This window comes from Cololabis saira, chromosome 6 (genome assembly GCF_033807715.1).
Source record: "Cololabis saira isolate AMF1-May2022 chromosome 6, fColSai1.1, whole genome shotgun sequence".
Classification (NCBI taxonomy): domain Eukaryota; kingdom Metazoa; phylum Chordata; class Actinopteri; order Beloniformes; family Belonidae; genus Cololabis; species Cololabis saira.
In genome coordinates, this window is record NC_084592.1 from 33,019,551 (window position 1) to 33,038,203 (window position 18,653).

An 18,653-nucleotide genomic window follows, 5' to 3' on the forward strand; every position below is an offset into this window, starting at 1 on the left:
CTCCGAGGGATTAATCCTTTGCTTCCTAATAAAGCTAAGCAGATGAAAAAAACCATACAGTAACAGCATACAATACCATTTCATCACAGGTAATGAGCATCTTGCTCTAAATTACTATACTGATTATTTAACAGGAATTTATCATGCCGTTTTGTTTTGCTTTATTTTCCAAGTTGACACAATTTCCTGAGGTATTTATGATATATCAGCAACATAATTTGGTCTAAATCATTTCCAAACAAAAGCAGTACCAAACAATATCACAGAGTTGTGCGAAGTCAGAGATTTGGATTTAAACACTCCAGAAAATGTCCCCACTTACAAAAATCCTTTAGAAGGCTCCTTTAATGGTTACCATTGGTAATTTTAGTTTTTTTTTTGTTTTTGTTTTTACCAATGTTACCATTAATAAATATATGCAGACAATGTTAAAAAAAAAAATGAAGAATGCCCCTTTAATATGTCCTTTTAGTATGTTCCCGTCAAGCTTATTCTTAAAGGTATTGTGCAGTTAAGCAGTCTTTCAAATACTTGAACTTAAGAACAGGGCGTCACAAATGTGGCGGGGTTGTGTTATGTCAGATTTATAATTTGTTTTTCATTTTAGACACCTAAATACGAGCCATCAAGGACTGAAAGTGAGCTCTTCATGGCACGTCCAATATAAGATTATTTTTAATAGATTAAATCATACTTATTGGGCCAGAATACATTTATCAAACCATCAGAGTGCAGTTCGAAAAAGTTTTTAAAAATGTAAAGGACAACAGTACAGTTGGATAGACGTCTCACGAGCAGCATCAACATGAAACAATGAAGAATGACATCATTTATAAATGTCATCACAAGTGAGCATTTCTTCAGGAGTTAATATCCCAATGAAATATCTGATCTTCTTTGGAATAAGTGACTCATGCCATGTTGTGCATAAAACTGCTTCACTCGTTCTAACATCTGAGTTTAGCCATTTACATTTGTCACCACCATTAATAACATTCTTTACAACATCCAGCAGCTTTGCAGGACTTTGTACCTTTGATTTTCCAGCTGAAGCAAACTCTTACTTACAAAAAACTGCAGGCAAAAGTAAATCCTCAATTCAAGAGCCTGCGTGTGATGTTAAGGAACGTTTCATACAGTCTTTTCAATAGTTAATCCGTAGTTTCAAAGCTCTAAATAGAGTGGATTAGAGCTGCCAGTAATGTCTGAACCACATCACCAAATCCATGAGTAAAATTTGTGCAAAAGTTTCCATGCATTACTGCTTTTGTTCACACTCTAATCAGGGGACTTTCGCTCCCCACGCCGACATGTTTGCAATCGTCAACAACATTCACTAAGCATATGACATATTGTATGTCAGTGACAAAAACCTTCATCATCCAGCACACAAAGTATCACAGAACATGCCTAGATTTGTTCAAGCTGGTGTTGTGACTACAGCAGCTGTAAACACACAGCGTGTTCAGGGTGAATCTGGCCTTTTTGGCATGTGCATTGTTCATTTAAACTTAATAAAACGTCAAAGTTTGAGGCCAACACCAGGCGAAGGTGCAGCACAAAAGTGAGCCCAGCATTATATCGACAGCGCTAATTCAAAAGAAACACAGAAAAGATATCACACGTTTAAACTAAGGAAATGTGGAATCAAAAAAAAAAGTAACTGAATTTGATGGCACTAACACGTCTCAAAAAATGTGGTTGACCATGTAGCATCCCTGTTTCTTTTAACAATAGTCCGTATGCATCCATACGGTCCGCCTGCAGTCCAGTTCAGCAACACGACTCTTGCTATGAAGCTACGTTGGTCTTTCCTGAAAAAATACATTGTCTGGATGATAGCAGGCGTTGCTCTGAAACCTGTATGTGCCTTTTGGCATTGTTTTATCATTTCACAATTTAAAGCTGTCTCTTCCATAAAAACGAATGTAGCCATATCACATCGTGACATGCAGACTTTTGAAATGAATGATGACATAAAATTTAAGCGATGCTGGATTCATGGTTTCCAAACGACGTATCACTTCACATTACCTGATAGCCTTCCTATGTTCTATTGTGAATAAAATATGAGTTTGAGATTGGAAAATCCTTGGATTCTGCTTTTATTCACGTTTTTCACAACACCCCTGCTATTTTGGAATTAGGACTGTAGATTGACTTCTAAGTCCAAACTCTTCAAAGTTATTGGTAGTTGGATGAACTAGTTTTATAAATAGTTTTGCGATGCTCTGCCGTTTTATTGGGAAATCTGAGTGTACACACACACACACACACACACACTTATATAGAACTACACATGATGACCATGCATTCACATACTGAAACACTTCATGTCTCACAAACATTTTTGCTGTGAGCAGCAGGATTTGTGTCATAAATGTAATTACTGCTGTCTGGCTGTAAGATGATAGAATTAAGCTGCTTTTAGAGAGAGAGAGGGTGGAATGACAAGCGAGACACGAATATCAAAATAGTTTGAGGGAGATGGACGAGGGCGCAGAGAAAAGGACACATGGTGAGAAAGTGATGTATAGCAAAAAAACAAGACAAGACCCCTGGGTATGACAGAGGCAGGGGGGGACAATCGGGGAAAGATGAGAGAGGAGAGAAGAAACAAATAAAGTATATGTCTATAATATATGAATCAAAAATTAACAACACAGAGAGAGAATGCCAAACCGTCCAAAGGCTATTTTGTTGGCAGGAAAGCAACGGGCTACTTTGAAAATTACACCAAGGAGCAGCTTAGCAGCAAGCTGCAGCTTCTTACAAACAGCCCGCTTCTGGTGATCTAAACTACACTTAAATAATAAAATGTGCAACTCTATTTATATACGGTATATGACTTTGGCATTAATAAACACAAATAAGACTTTATTTTTAGCTCAGACAAAGATCAACTTCACAACAACCACATAATAACCTATGAAAACATTCCTGTTTCCAATTAAATGGAACAGCTGTTTTCTTTCAACATGATGTCTGTGTAAATATTGTCAGTCCACGTCTGTGTATCCGCTGTGACATTGTATGGGATGAGGAGGAAAGGTGACGAGTGCAAACAGTAGTTTCTCTTATATTGCATACTTGATAAATGAGTTTTGCAATACTTCAGGGCTCTAGAATCGCTCAGTGTACATCATTCCTCATAAAAATATATTGACAATAAAAAAAGGTATTAAAATCCTTTGGAATTAGCTTGTTTTCTGCATAATTTTCCAATAAAATGTGTTCCCTTTAAACCATTCATCAACATCTCTGTGGGGTAAGAGTCTGGGCTCTGACTTTGCCTCCAAAAGAAAAGTGATGTTCTTTATGTGAAACCTTTCTGTGCCTATTTTACCTCCACGCTTGAGGTCACTGTCCTGTATGACTTAATTTCTACTAGACTGACTCCCTGACATTATTCTGGAGGAGATTTTGGTAAACTCCCACATCATTGACAATGGGATGTAGTCCAGGTCCTGAGGGTGAAAAGCCCGAACCATGACACTCCCTCCACCATACTTCACTGCTGGGATGAGGCTTGGCCACGTGTCAAATGCAGGGTATTTTGTGTAGTGGCGAGTTATTTTACCTAATCTAAGATAAGATGGATAAGAAATCCTTTAATAGTCCCCCATAGGGGAAATTTCCAGATTACAGCAGCAAAGGGGATAGTGCAAAACACAAGAGGCATCAATATCACACAATAATAATAATAATAATAAAAAAACACTATAAACAGTATATACAATAATAATAATAATAAGAAGAAGGAGAATAAAAATAGTAATAAATAAAAAAATACTAGTATACAAAAAGAAAAACAGATGGATATTTACAGATGTTATTTATGCACGTTGCAGTGAATGATATTGCACATTATTTTCCGGTTTGTATATTTATTGTCAGGTTGTATGTTGTCTACTGTGAGCAGTGCTGGTTGTGTAGTCTCACAGCTGCAGGGAGGAAGGACCTTCTGTAGCGCTCCTTCACACCTAGGGTGAAGGAGCTACTAAGCTACCAAGAACTGTAGCAGACACATAAAACACAAAATAAATGATGAAAACAGGGAGTGCAGAGAGCCCGTTTGGTCAACCGGACAATTTACATGACAAAAACACAAGATAAGCTGTTCTCATGCAAAGTGCAGATAATTCAAATACTATAAGTTTACTATATGTGTTTTACCTATTTCTGGCGAGACCTGGTTCACATCACAAGATGTTTCTTTTGAACAGCAAACTTTATCTCTGAACCTCTCCAACAGCTTCATTCATACACCGGAATCCAGGTGTGTAAGCTACTGAGTCAAAGTAGCTTGTGCTGAAGTAATCAGACTATGGATGCACTACTTTACCCTACAGCAATGTGAATGTCTGATGTGCTGTATGTGTTCAATAACAAAGGGGTGTATGAGTAATTCATGAGGTTCCTGTCAAAACAGGACCATTAAAACACCAGTTAAAAAAAAAAAAAAAGATTTATTTTAGATCAATAGCGTTTGCCATTATCGAGGCATAATAGGTGTGAATGTTGGAAGACAAACAGGAAACAGCGAAAGGGAACGGTTCTTACTCTTACACAAAATAGCCCTGATCAAAACAATCAACTCTGCGTTGATACAGGCAGCCCCAGCCCTGAGTAGAGATTCATGGACAGTATATGCAGTCTCCCTAAACGTATACACAGTCTCCCTGAAAAAAAGCAAGCACTGTAGTTTTCTACAAGCACTATAACACAAAAATATGTCTCTCGGCCCAAATGAGAACAAAGGTCAGTGTGTTAGAGCCTGAGTGCGGAGTAATGGACAGTAAAACCTGCGACAAAATCAGAGCTGGAGCATTTGATGGAGGAAAGTCATAATTCTAATTTAGAGGCACCTGTGTCTAAAACCCCAAATCAGAATAAATTATATAATATGGTGAAAATAAACAGAGATACCACAATTCTTACATTTACTTTGACTTCTATTTCTTTACAAACAGTAGGAACCACCTTCTTTTGAACTACACTTAAAAACGTTCCAGTGTTTATGATTCCTGGCAGTGAAAAGTCACCATTCTTCCTGCGAACACATCTCACAGTGAACAACAGTACAGGACTGTCCCTGTTACGTGTTTCATTTCAAAATTTCCATCCTGTTCTCTGTCAAGGACATTTCAGGACGGCAGACGGATCACTTAATTTCCCTTAGCCTCTTCTTCCTCATCCAGACCTTTGTATTATAACAACCACGTGGTTTTTCATCATCCGGCTGAAAAATGCATGGCTATCCCAAAAAGAACCGTGACCTTAAAGGTAACAAATGTTGCTCAAAAATCAATTCGACCACAATACACGTACCCACCGGATTCATCTTGTTAAAAAAAAACCTTAACTTTCACTTGAGGGAATATTTGAATATTTCTAGGAAGAGTCATTTATGTTCCAGCCAAAAAAACTCTGGACTTCTATCCCACGTGTCTCTTGTGACAACTGCATATTACTTGAAGGCCCCCAGTCTCACATCACTAACGATGAAGCCCGCTCTGTGAACTGCAGTAGACATCACAGCAGAGCTAACCAAGACTTAAAGTAATGACAGAAGAGAAAACACGTGAGAACCCGAGCAAGAAAGCAAACACAAGCGTATCCTGGACAGTGTCATAAAAGCAAATTCACCTCAGTTTCTACAATAGGCTTCAATCTGCAAAAGATTTGTTATTGTAGCTCCACAATTGTAGTGCTTGACAAAAGATCCCTTTGCCAATAATCAGCTATTGATGAATGATGTTTCATAATGCAGTAGGGCTGCACGATTAATCGTTAAAAAAATCGCGATCTCGATTCATGCTTGAACGCAATCTCATTTCCAAATGACGAAGATTTAATTTTTTTTTTTTTTAAAGATGGCTGCTTAAAAAAAGGACTAGGCCTATGTTCTAGGTTGTTGTAGTCCTGTCATGGTCAACTATCATGTTGTCATGTTTGTTATATTTTGTTAATGATTGTGGATTACATTTGGAGAAACATCTACCTTTCTCATCACCTGACACATATTGCACATAAATATTGTTAAAATTGTTATTTTTAAAAATTATTTAAAGACAAGAGAGATGTTTATTGTTTTTATGTTCAATGTCAGCTGTTACAGCAAAAAGCAGCCAGAGGAATAATTTGTTGCCTCAGAACTACAGGATCTGTTACAAGTCCCCTTTCTGAAAGGGTGTTCAACTCAGGGAGGAACAAATATTGTTCAAAATTGTTATTATTGTTTAAATTATTCAAAGGTTTGTGTAAAGAAGACAAGAGATGTTTATTGTTATTATATTTTTGTTCAGCTGTTGCAAAGTTAAAGTAATAAGTGCAATAAATTTTATATTGGAAAAAAATCGTGAGAGAATCGTGATCTCAATTCTAAGCAAAAAAATCGTGATTCTCATTTTGTCCAGAATCGTGCAGCCCTATAATGCAGTAACATTGGAGGGATATTACGGAAACCAGAAACCAGAAAGACATCTTCTGGCCATCTCTGCTCCTCGAAGACTAAGCCTTTAATGGTTACGTAGTTTGTACCAAAACATCATAAAATTCACATTTAGACAGTAACATCATTATTTTTATTTTCATACGTTTTACCTGTTCTGTATTTAGATATCTTAAATACAAAAATGGATGTATGTTAACAACTGAAATGATAAATAGTAGAGATAAAATAGATGTAAAAATAACAATGACATGCTGACTTGTAGACGACAGCGAGCTGCATGTCAGTGATCACTGCATGAGGCCTGAGAGATGAATGGCTGCACCAGCAAGAACCGACAGCACTGACCATCTCCTGATTACTGCTCACCTTTATTGGCTTACTGGAGGAGATGGAGACGGGTCAGAGGCCAGTCAATATACAGAAAAGTACACACACAGACAGAATGCAACATCAGGGTGTGCCAGATGCACAAAAAAGGCAGATACCCAGAACCGAACACACACTCTGTGCACACTGTATTCAAGATCGAACACCTGCACACACACACACACACACACACATAATGTATAGTGGAGAAATGAAAAACAAGTAGTGCTTAGTTCAGCTGTTTGAATTCTTGGTCTAATGACATTTGTGAGGAACTAATCTGCTGTGGCATCGTGCAGCACCGGCACACACCCGCACTGACACACAGGCACACAAATTGAGCTGCTCTCACTGAGACAAATTAATCCATCAATCCACATCAGCCTAACAAGGTGGCTTTCAGGTTCAATCCAAAGTAAAGTCTGCCAGAGCTGGAGATGCTGGGAAAACAATGGAAAGGCAAAAATGAATAAAAAAAAATGCAGAAAATCCTGAAGAAAAAGAGAGATGTAAAGAGGAATAAAAAGACAATCACAGAGAGGCGCAGAGAAGCTCTCCGAAGACACAGTCTTGGCAGTCTTCTCAGTTTGTGATGGTTTTCAAAGTCAAAGTTTCACCGGGGAGAGATTAAGACAATGGACGGCACCAGTGTCCCTCAGCATCACACGGGCCCTCTGACACATTCCCAAACAACACACACACTCAGACATGTCCGTCCTAAGCTCCTCTGCCTGCTTCCCAGCTGCTAAGCCTGAATGGCGTTGGCGAGGAAACGGGTGAGTGAGACAGAAAAAGCTGGTGGAGGAAGCAAAAACAAAGAAAGAGAACCACGATGTGATCGAGAGCTGGAACCAATAGTGGTTTACTGCGTTAAAGAGATACTGGCAAGTACAAGTACAGACGCACACAACACAAAACAAGAAAAAAGTTCAATTCCCATTTTGTTGCGTACAGCTGAACCCATCACGTTTTATTTTTGTATTTACTTTTATGTTTTCATTCTCAATTTTACATTTAAGGACTGCAACACTCTCTGATAAAGTTGAGACTTTAAAGCTTGTACTTCTTTGTGAGATTGTAATTTGTTTTGCCAACATTTAAATGGAATTGTGTCGTTGATGATACCAAGCAGACCCCCGTGACCCTGCAAAGGATACAGCGGGTATAGAACATAGATGTATGGATGGATGGATGATACCAAATTCAACATGTTCTTTCTGCAAACCTGTCCAAAGGTGTGGCCTGGTACTACTTTTTTCACCATTTCGGATACAAAATGGATGTAGATTGACAACTGAAATGAACTTGTTAATTATTATTTATTTATATGTTGTCAGCACAATTAAGAAATATAACGAAAAAAGAGTGTATGTGTGTGTATGTATGTATGTGTACTTGTATGTTTGTGTGTATATGTATATTATGTACGTATAGTACGTATGTGTGTGCGTGTGTGTGTGTGTATGTATATATTTATATATAATTAAGAAAAGAGTAATGTAAAAATAAGAAGGACATAAATAAATATTGTTAATATTTTATGGAGAAGGGGCGGGATTAAATAAGTTATACTTCTTCCCACCCCTTTTCGGACATGCAAGTGAAATTACTGTGCTGTTTTTTTTGTTTTATTTTGTTTTGTTATGTAAAATTGTCTTGATCGGCCATTTTGTATTATCATTTCTGTTTTACTTGTTCATATTTACGTTATATATCATTTGCATGTTCGGAATAAATCACTAACTAACTAACTAACAAAAAAAACCAACATATAATATCTGGAGGTCACACTGACCAAAGAGAACGTCCAAGTAAATGTCAGAATTGTGGACTATTATTTCATGTGTAAATTTGTGACACTCTTACTGCAGAAATTACTAATACACACCCTAACACACTTTTGGTCACCTCTTACTCCCTCAAGGACACATTTCTCATCTTATAGACTGATTCTGTCTCTGGCTGAATTTTACATGTTTTCTCCTCAAACGCTGAGTTGATTTGTTCCTGGTGTGATGGAGTGTCCATTTCTTGGACCACAACAAAGACGTCAGGCATCTCTAACCACCGACACAGACACACACAGACATCGTTTGTTAGGAGCACGAGTGGGGGACTTTTCTACCCAAGTGTTTATTTGTAACATTTATGGTTGGGAGTTTCAGAAATGTGCTCAGATTCTGATTCCTCACACAGCCGAGACCTTTCAAAAAGGGACCCCACACACCCAGACGGACATTTTATAATACGTTCCGCTATTTCCTATTAGTTTAGATTTTCAATTGGAAGATGGGACTCCCATTATCATAACAATACAATAATGGTAAACGTTTTATGTGTGTGTATGCCGAGTGGTTGCCCAATGATTTCTTGGAGTATAGGAGGGACATCCCATTACTGGAAATGAAAACAGCACTCCCAGAAGTCACTGTCTCTGCACTATTCATTTTCCAGGACGCAGCCTCACACTGTAATCTCTTGCTATTTTCTGGCATCTCAGCACAGGGCTGTCGGACGTTGTTCAGTTGTACAGTGTCCAGCTAAGGGAACAGACCCAGACTGCCTTTAACAGCCCTGACTGGATATCAAAAAACCATAAGAAGATACAGGCCAGAGGGTTTACAAGGTGTTGGAGGAAACGCAGATTAACTGAGAATATGAGATGAATGACATTTCAGATCTAAATGTCACCTACCATTTAGGGGTGTTTAGTCACTGATAATAAATAATGCAAAACACGAGATATCTCAGTCAGTCGTTTACGACCTGATGGATACTGTAAAAGAGCATTAGCCTGTAAACCGGAGGGTTTTCTAGAAAACTTAAAGCAGAAATGAAGCAATGAATAATGTGGGCATGTTTTAGTTGTGTTTAATGTTCGCAGTGGGATGGTTGCACAGTTGAACTTGAAATTTAAGGAGTTTGGCTGGAAATTCTGGTTCATATCCTCACCACAAGTGGCATCTTTCGTTAGAGAAACCCAAATTCCCCATTACCTGCAATGAACTGTACGGTTCATTGCAGAATTGCTCTGAATGTTGTTGGTTTCGTTGGATTCAATGGAGTTAACATGCACTGAAACCAACAGGTAACCTTAATATTAGTATAGATGGTAGGGGGCGAAGAACAGAGGAGAAAATGAGGGGAGCTCATTTTATAATGCACTTGATCGTCAAAAAAGTATCACTGAACAAACTGAGTTAGTATATAATCATGCTCTTCCACTGAGCAAGAATCAGTTGCTCAGCTGTCGGCTAATCATAGACTTTATTTAGACGGCAAAAAAAAAAAAAGCCCCCAAACTTCTAAACTGAATAAAAATGTGTTTATTTTATATGAAAAAACAAAATGCTTTGATTTAAAGTTTAAAGTGCTTTAATAGCATTGAACTAGCATGACTGTACAGACAGACAACCATACTAGCAACTGAAATATCCTCCTATGCTACGTATGTCCACATCAGCCCAGATGTATAATATAGCCTACAGGTGAAGAATATGGTGGAAAGTTAATTTATTTCAATAATTCAACTAGAATATGGTGTAAAAGTTAACTTATTTCAATAATTCAACTAGAATATGGTGTAAAAGTTAATTTATTTCAATAATTCAACTAGAATATGGTGTAAAAGTTAACTTATTTCAATAATTCAACTAGAATATGGTGTAAAAGTTAATTTATTTCAATAATTCAACTACAATATGGTGTAAAAGTTAACTTATTTCAATAATTCAACTAGAATATGGTGTAAAAGTTAACTTATTTCAATAATTCAACTAGAATATGGTGTAAAAGTTAATTTATTTCAATAATTCAACTAGAATATGGAGTAAAAGTTAACTTATTTAAATAATTCAACTAGAATATGGTGTAAAAGTTAATGAAAATACAGTACAAATCGTGTCCCGTATTAGTTCAATACGGGACGCAACATTTTTATAAATAAAGGACAATTCCGTATTTTACGGGACGGGTGGCAACCCTATAGACGGTTGTGGGAGGTTTGGTCGCTGCTGAAACCAGAAGCTGAATCATCAGCGTTTAATTCCAGAGACTAGAGCGATGAAAAAACACCCAAGGACCAGTCTGTGAAGAATTGACAGATGTTGCTCTCATCCCCAGAGACTGGGCACACAAACGAGCTTGCAGGTGCTAAAGGTAACTTTACTGCTACCCGTCTAGTCTAATTTCCTCAGCCTTGGGGGCAGATCCAAGTGTGGGCAACATGGGCATCTGCTATATAATAATAATATTGATAATATTGAACCTTTAGGAACTCCACATGTTGTTTTTGTTAGCTCCAATTGGTAGTTGCCTAAAGACACGAGATAATTCCTGTCTTTTAGATAAGACTCCAATAAGGAAAGTGCTGTGCCAGAAAGTCCCACAGTTGTTCTACCGCTTTATCAAGATCTTATGGTCGACCGTGTCGAATGCAGCACTGAGATCCAGTAAGATCAAGACTGAAATGTTCTCACTATCCGTATTGGAGCGGATGTCATGAAGGACCTTTACTAGAGTCTCAGTGCTGTGTTGTGGCTGGAAACCTGACTGGAACACATCAAAACAGTCATTTAGTGTCAGGAGGTTGTACAGCTGTTGAAAAACAGCTGTTTCTATGATTTTTCTAAGAGGAGGTTTTATACGGGCCTATAGCTGTTCATGAGTGATCCGTCTAGACTATTCTTGTTTTTAAAGTGGCTTAATGGCGGCTGGTTTTAGGCACTGAGGAAAGATGCCTGAAAGCAGAAACATATTTACAATGTCTTCAAGGTCTGAAGCCACACAATGTGCAACACTTTAAAAAGATTGATTCTTATTACAACTGAAAGCCCCTTTGGGAAATGCCACCACAACATGGTGGAGGGATTCTCCAGCGATCCAAGGAGGCAGCCCACCCCTGGTAGGGCCTCTAAAAGCACAATGATCCTGGGTCAGGTGTAGGCATGGGGCGATATACGATATTATCGTATATCGCGATAAAAAACGGCTGCGGGTACTGTAATTATCGCCAAAATTTTTTTTTTTTTTTGGTCACACAAGGCTACCAGCCAGTGTTATTTTTTTCATGTATTTTATTAATATTATTTATTATTATTATTATTTATTTAATATTTTTTCAGAGAGTAGTACAATCCGTGTGCATTTGACTACTGTGGCACTTTATTTTCACTCAATCTTTGTGTTGGCCATGCAGCTTTTGTTTTGTATACTACAGAGCAGTGCCTTTATTTTATTATTTTTCCAGAGAGCCGTACTAAGTAGCAGGCAGCCAGCCACTGTTAAAGTTTCAGAGAGTAATACAAACAGTGTGCATTTGGCTCTACTTTGTCACTTTATTTCTATTTGTCACTTATTTCTTTCGACTCTCAGGGAAGTATTTTCTTACAAAAAAAGAAAGTTCAAATAAGTACCGGTACTATAGTTTACACTTTGTAATGCATAACATTTACAGTACACTATTTGTTCTCTACCTCAAGTGTCACTGTGTTGAGAATGATTTGAGAATAAATGTTCTGAAGGAACCAGTGGATCCACGGTTAGTGTTTTTCCTTGCATTTTAAGAATTTTATAAGCGACACGCTAATATCGTGATAATATCGTAATCGTGATATTTTTGTCCATTAATATCGTGATATGAAATTTTCATATCGTCCCATGCCTAGTCAGGTGCCAGAAAAAGATTAAATCTTAGATTAAATCAGTGATACCTAGACAGCCCAGATTGGGGATAAGTGCAGATACCATTAGCACCAGCTTAGGACAGTCAGCACAAGCTACTGGGGATCAACCCACTGATGAATCTACCACCTTTAGGTTGCTCCCTTAAGGGTCTGATGCTACAGTATGTGGACATTTTGATAGTGTCAGGTGGAGGCCTTAGCAGTCTGACCCTGAAACTGAAGACAATTAGGATCACTCTTGCAGTAGCTTGAGACATGCTGGATACATAGAGTCAGGCTCACACGTTATGGAACCACTCTCCTACAGAAGAGTTGGACTTCATTCCACTTTGTATCCCCATGGATGAGACAAGAGGAACAGGAAAGCAATTACTCCCCCACCTTGCCACTCACATGTCTGATTTTTCCTTGATGGACAAGAGGGCGGCTTGAGGCTGGGGACAGAGTTGTGACTGATGTTTGTGTTTATGCACTATGGGAGAAGAGGTTGGTGAGAGCGGGTTGGCAAACCCCAGTCAATGGGATGGACAAACGGACTGGGGGCAAAGGAAGCTTTTGGGCTGAGAAATGAGTCCGACAGAGCCACGAGACTTGAAATTCAGTGCAGTGTTGCAGAAATTGTACACAGTTTTAAATTTCAAGAATTTCGGGAAAAAATGTACAAGTAAGAAAACATTTCTTTCATTCTTTTCTTTCAATCTACTGTGAAACTAAATGTTTCTTTGGTCTTGTGGTTCATTTTCTTGCTTTGTTTTGTGATTCTAAACTCTGTGTATCATCATCTTTTGTTTTGCTTTCTTTCTCAGTTTGTAAATTGTGTATTTTCTGCCATGTTGGTGTCTGAAGCTCATGTGTTTGACTCACCAGCAGTGCCTCCACCCAGGGATCCAACGGTGCTCTCATCTGCCACTGAAACACAAGAAAATGTTTTTAGTACACAGCAAAAAAAACGTTCCATTCCTACGGTGTCGGCACCATTCCCCTTGACGTCTAAATTTGCCATTCCTGTGGATTCATTTCTCTTTTCTGTCTTTAACTTTTTTTTCCTCTTCAAGGCCATCATTCTCAAGAAATTGTTAGTCCCTCTGTCTCATTTTACAAGATGAGTGGCTGCTCCCCTTTCCTGAGATATTACATTGGCTTTGTTGCTGCTGAAGCCATTTTCCTTCCTTCATTTTTCACTCACCCTCCCTTCTCTGGCTCAGTTTTTGCCACTGCCCTTTGTCTATCCCTCTCACCTTTTGCCCTTTACCCTCACATCTCTCCATCAAAGTTTTCATTTGTCTTTACTCTGATTCCATCCAGCTCTGCTTTCCTCCCTTTTCTTCTCCTTTGATCACCATTCTCAGTGGTTCTCATTCTTCTCTCACTTGTGCCCTCACCTTTTATCCCGTATTAGTTTGGAAATGCAGCCCTTGTGGTCACAAGCACTGCTGACTTTGTCATCTTAGGTATCAGCTGTTTTTCAGCCAAGGTCTGCATTTAATAAAACTGAAACCACCTAGGAGGAAAGCCATTATAAGAGCTTCTGGCAAAAAAGTGTATTTCCAGGAAGCGTTTATAGCCTGGTCTCACTGTTTTGCATGGAGGTGTAATGCGGACAAAGATCTTCTCCAACACATAACTGAAATGCTAATGCTTATATGGATCAGATTACTTTGAAACTGCCTCTTCTTTTATGTTAACAAAAAGGAAAAACAAGAGAACAAGGGAACAAAATCCGATAGGTTTGCAATATAAATAATGGTTATAGTCACACACACTATTATAACCCACTCTTCAAGTAAGATATTCATTATTTGAATGAGTTAGCTGCGCTCACAATTGCAGTTAAGTCTAAAAAGAGTTCTGTCAGAAACTGGTCACATACAGTACCGGAGCAATGTGTGAACATCTGTGTGTGACATCTGCGTTCAAAGTAAGTCCACAGGTCCACCACGTGTCCTTCTGAAACTGTCTTTTGAAAGTCTGACTGCATGCATTTAAATATGTACTAATGAACAAAATCGAACATACGCAAGGTAACAGCAAGGCAGAGGTGCAGACCAAGAACGATCCGTCGAACGATGCTTAAAGGGGACCTATTATGGCATTGAATCCCTATTTTAAACAGGCCTTGAATGTCTTAAAAACAAGCTTTTGATTGTTTTTGCTTAATAAATTAGACATTCAGCCTCTAAACCATGTCTTTATCATCCCATTCTCTAACCTCATTATCTATGCAGGATTCTGAGTGGGCGGGGAGGCTGATAATGAGGCTCTGTGCTGATTGGCTGCCTGAATGAGGCGATACACCGCTACGAAAAAATGGCGGAACCTCCAGCCGGCAGAGTTACACCGTGTCCTAACTGCATGCGACGCAAGCGAGCGTCAGCGACAAAATCAATTCCATTGCTTTATTTTCTATTGGACTGTCCTAACTGGCCGCGAGCGACGCAGCGCTGTGCAGCGCGACGCGGCGCGCCGTTTTGAGCTGAACATTTGTCGGACGCCCTGCTTCTATTTTCTTCCTGTCGCTCACGTTGAAAGCCGGTTGAAAGCGCTGTAGGAAACAGTCACGGATGAAGAACGGCTGATCCAGTTAGTTGAAATGAGAAGTTATCTCTATGATACCTCCTCATTTCACTACAAAAACCTCAATAAAGTGGAAGCTGGCTGGAGGGAGATCGCAAGGGAGCTGGAAGTTTCTGACCGTTAGTTTTGTGTGTTTTGTCAGGATGCTGAGCAGACGTTAATTTACTGTTAGCTTCTGTTAATGTACTCTAGCTACTGTTAAATCTTTGAGGGAGGGTAGTTAGCAAGTTCAGCACAATAATATGGCCTGTTAGAGTTGAACAACAATTAATAACAGAACTGCATATTAACGGTTTCAGTGTGGACAGAGAGCGTCCGCAGTGCGACGCGATAGTCGGACACTCGCATGCAGTTATGAAGGACACAGTGTTAGTTGTGGGCGTGGTTTCACGCATCGGAGGCCAACCTATGTAAATCGCATTTTGGTTACATAACGAAAGGGAGCAGAATATGAACGGTTCGTAGAAGCCACGTCACACTGGATGGCTCATCCGGGCGGCTGTACAGACACTGCAGAATTTGGTTGCTTTCCTCCTTCTCTGAGTTGCCAGGCTGAGGGGAGACCACTTTATATATGTTAAAACAAGAGAAAACGTGTTTTTCATAATAGGTCCCCTTTAAGTTAGCTGTGTTTCATAGTCATTTGACAAATTGGTTTTGGTATCGATGGCTACAGCTGAGGAAGAGTGGCCATTCGAATGGGTTTGGCATCAAGAATGAACGATTTTGCAAGCTAAATGTATTTGCTGTTTTCCTTACAGGCTACCACAAAACTTTAATTTACCAGTTAATTCCTCTAGTAGCTAAACGGGATGTTTCCGTCTCTCTCGCTCCATTAAAACCTTCTCCACAACTCACTACTGTTAACTCATTTCCGTGTCTCTGAATACGTCACCTTGTTCGTTGCTCTGATTGATGGTAGTGCTAACCAGATCTCTCTAGATGTGGGTCTGAGCTATTGAGCTAAATTATAACAGGACTTTGGAATCATTACTGGTGTACAACATATTTTTCATGTATAATAGTTACTACAGTGTGAACAAGTTTGGTTAGTGAACTTCACAATCTTCTCAGGGGACTTAGTTTTGCATGTTTACAGAGGTGAATAATTCTATTTGAAGTAGTATAGTATATATATAAGAAGTATTTGAACCATTCAGTTAAAAAAGGGAGACATTTTTATGTTAAGGAAAATTCCATTCCATTATAATTTTCACTTAAAGGGGACCTATTATGAAAAACAAGTTTTTTCTTGTTTTAACATATATAAAGTGGTCTCCCCTCACCCTGCCAACACAGAAAAGATGATACCCCATGAAAATCTGCAAGGTCTGCTCCCCCCCACCTTACAGAGTCCCCCAGTGTCATGTGGTTTCTGTGAGCCGTTTGGATTTGTGCATTTTCTTTACGTCACCAAAATGCAAACCACGCCCTCGGTCTCCTCCGCTGCTGAAACCACGCCCACCACCAGCTCAGCCGGCCGGGGCGTCCGCCATTGTTTACAAGCGGTGGCTGTTTCCACCGGTTTGAACAGCGAGGGAGAGTAAAAATGAGGTTTTGCCTCGACATTTACCCTCATAAAAGGATTAGATCCCACAGCACGGACCCGGCAACTGCACACGAGTCAGCGGTATGTTCCTTTGTCTTATGTCATTTATATTTGTATGATCTTTGCATGGGCTAAGTATTTAGCTTAGCTCCGGCGCCGCATACGGACCGGACCGTCGAGGAACCCGGGGGTTCTGGGGGAGCCGGCTCCGGGCTCGGGGGAGCCGGCAGCTCAGTACCGTAATACATTTTTCTTCTGTGGTTTCAGATCTTTCAAGCACCTGGAGCTGTTCACATTCAGAAGACGCGCGGTCCTTCCTGATCCAGCAATAGTGCATAAATGTTATTTATATATTTTAACAATAAAGTTGCCATTTGTGAAAATTCAGTGTTGTGATTTCTTTACAGTTAACATGATTCATTTGTCTTGTAACATAAGAAGTGAAATGATGAGGAATCGGAGTAAATCACTGTGGTGTACCTGTTTAGAATTAAATTCAATCTTCCTGTTTGAAGACGAGGTGACTAAAGGCTGATTTATGGTTCCGCGTTACACCAACGCAGAGCCTACGGCGTAGGGTACGCGTCAATTTAACGCAGAACCGTGGACACGCTTTGCTACGGAGCGACGCTTTGTCTCCTCCCCTCCTACACGTCATTCAAGCAGCCAATCAGCGCAGAGCCTCATTATCATAGCCCCCCCCGCCCTGAAAATGAGCCACAGAAAAAGGCTTTATTATCTGTAAAACTATAGACATGGCCCAGAGGCTGAATTTCTGATTTAGGTAGAAAAAACAAGCTTTAGATTGTTTTTAAGACATTCAAGGCCTGTTTAAAATATACATTAAATGCCATAATATGTCTCCTTTAATCATTATCAATAAAGAAAATCTTTTCAGATAAGATTTGGGAATGAAAAAAGGACAAACTACCGGTACTCAAATATCCATGTTTCAAATCCAGATCTTTCTTTTTTTGATCACACATTTATTGAAGATCAAGTGCATAAAAGTGAAAAGAAGGTCATACAAAGTGTGTTTATTTGCATAGAAATGGATGTTTGTTCAGTTTAAATAATAATATAAATTCTTCCATCTAACATTCTCACAAGAACGCAAACCAACAAAGACGTGCGCTCTCATCTGGGCAGAAAGGCACAGTTGAGGAAGAGGGGCGAGGAAAGTGACATTTGAAACAATACGTTTTTGTTGCAGTGCTGCATTTGCCGTCATATTGTACTGGTGTGTGTTCAGGCGCAGATGTTACAGCGCACACACAGTACACATGTGTATTTCTGACTTGAATCACTAAAATGTCACTCAACACACGCATCAGAATATCAGCGATTACGGAGCAATAGGTGACAAAGACAGGATCAGAGAGGCTGCAAAAGCTGCCTTTTTGACATTTGTCTTTTTATTTTTTTGAATAAAAGACCAAAATAATGCAGATTTTTAAGTATGCATGGAATATTAGAATTGTCTGTGTTTATTTGCTTTGTCAGTCATCTGAATGGCATTTGAGTTTCCATAAATGACAATCTGGTCTATCCTGAAAGGAGTGTCTATAATACTGTCAGTACAAAAAAAGTGCAAACACACACATATATAGATAAAAAGTACCTACAAAACCACAGAAACTTCCAAACAGGCCCCACAGTTTGTATACGTGCCGGTGCCTGCATGTGGCTGTCAAAAACCTGCAGCGATCATGCATTTGCAGAAAGATTTCAAAGTAAGGATACGATGCATGCAGCTACCATGCAGAGCAGATAAACAAAAGAAAGATTTCCCCACCAGTGGGATGCTGGCTTTGAGTCGTACCCAGGTCCATGCTCTTGGAGGCTTTAATGTGCTGGAACTGCCGCTGGTTCTGGTTCTGGCTGGGAGTCTGGGGCTGAGCCAGGCAGGAGGTGTAGGAGTTCTCTCTGAAACAGATTGATGAGGCAGTTGCTGAGGACCAAATCATTGGAGCAGACAATAAAAGACAATAAAAGCATTATTTGTCTTTTTTTATTTCTATTG

At 39.3% G+C, this 18,653-nt stretch overlaps 1 protein-coding gene across 5 annotated transcripts in view; it reads right to left on the reverse strand.

Moving 5' to 3' along the window:
• Positions 1-18,653, reverse strand: part of pard3bb (par-3 family cell polarity regulator beta b) — a 339,860-nt gene that overhangs the window by 141,280 nt on the left and 179,927 nt on the right. For 4 of the 5 annotated variants that reach the window (XM_061723990.1, XM_061723988.1, XM_061723992.1 and 1 more), the window contains 2 exons: positions 18,426-18,556; positions 13,372-13,416 (listed from right to left, as the gene is read on the reverse strand). In XM_061723990.1, coding sequence (XP_061579974.1) covers positions 13,372-13,416; positions 18,426-18,556 — 176 coding nt within the window. The remainder of the gene's footprint in view (positions 1-13,371; positions 13,417-18,425; positions 18,557-18,653) is intronic. The other variant, XM_061723991.1, reaches the window with a different exon arrangement.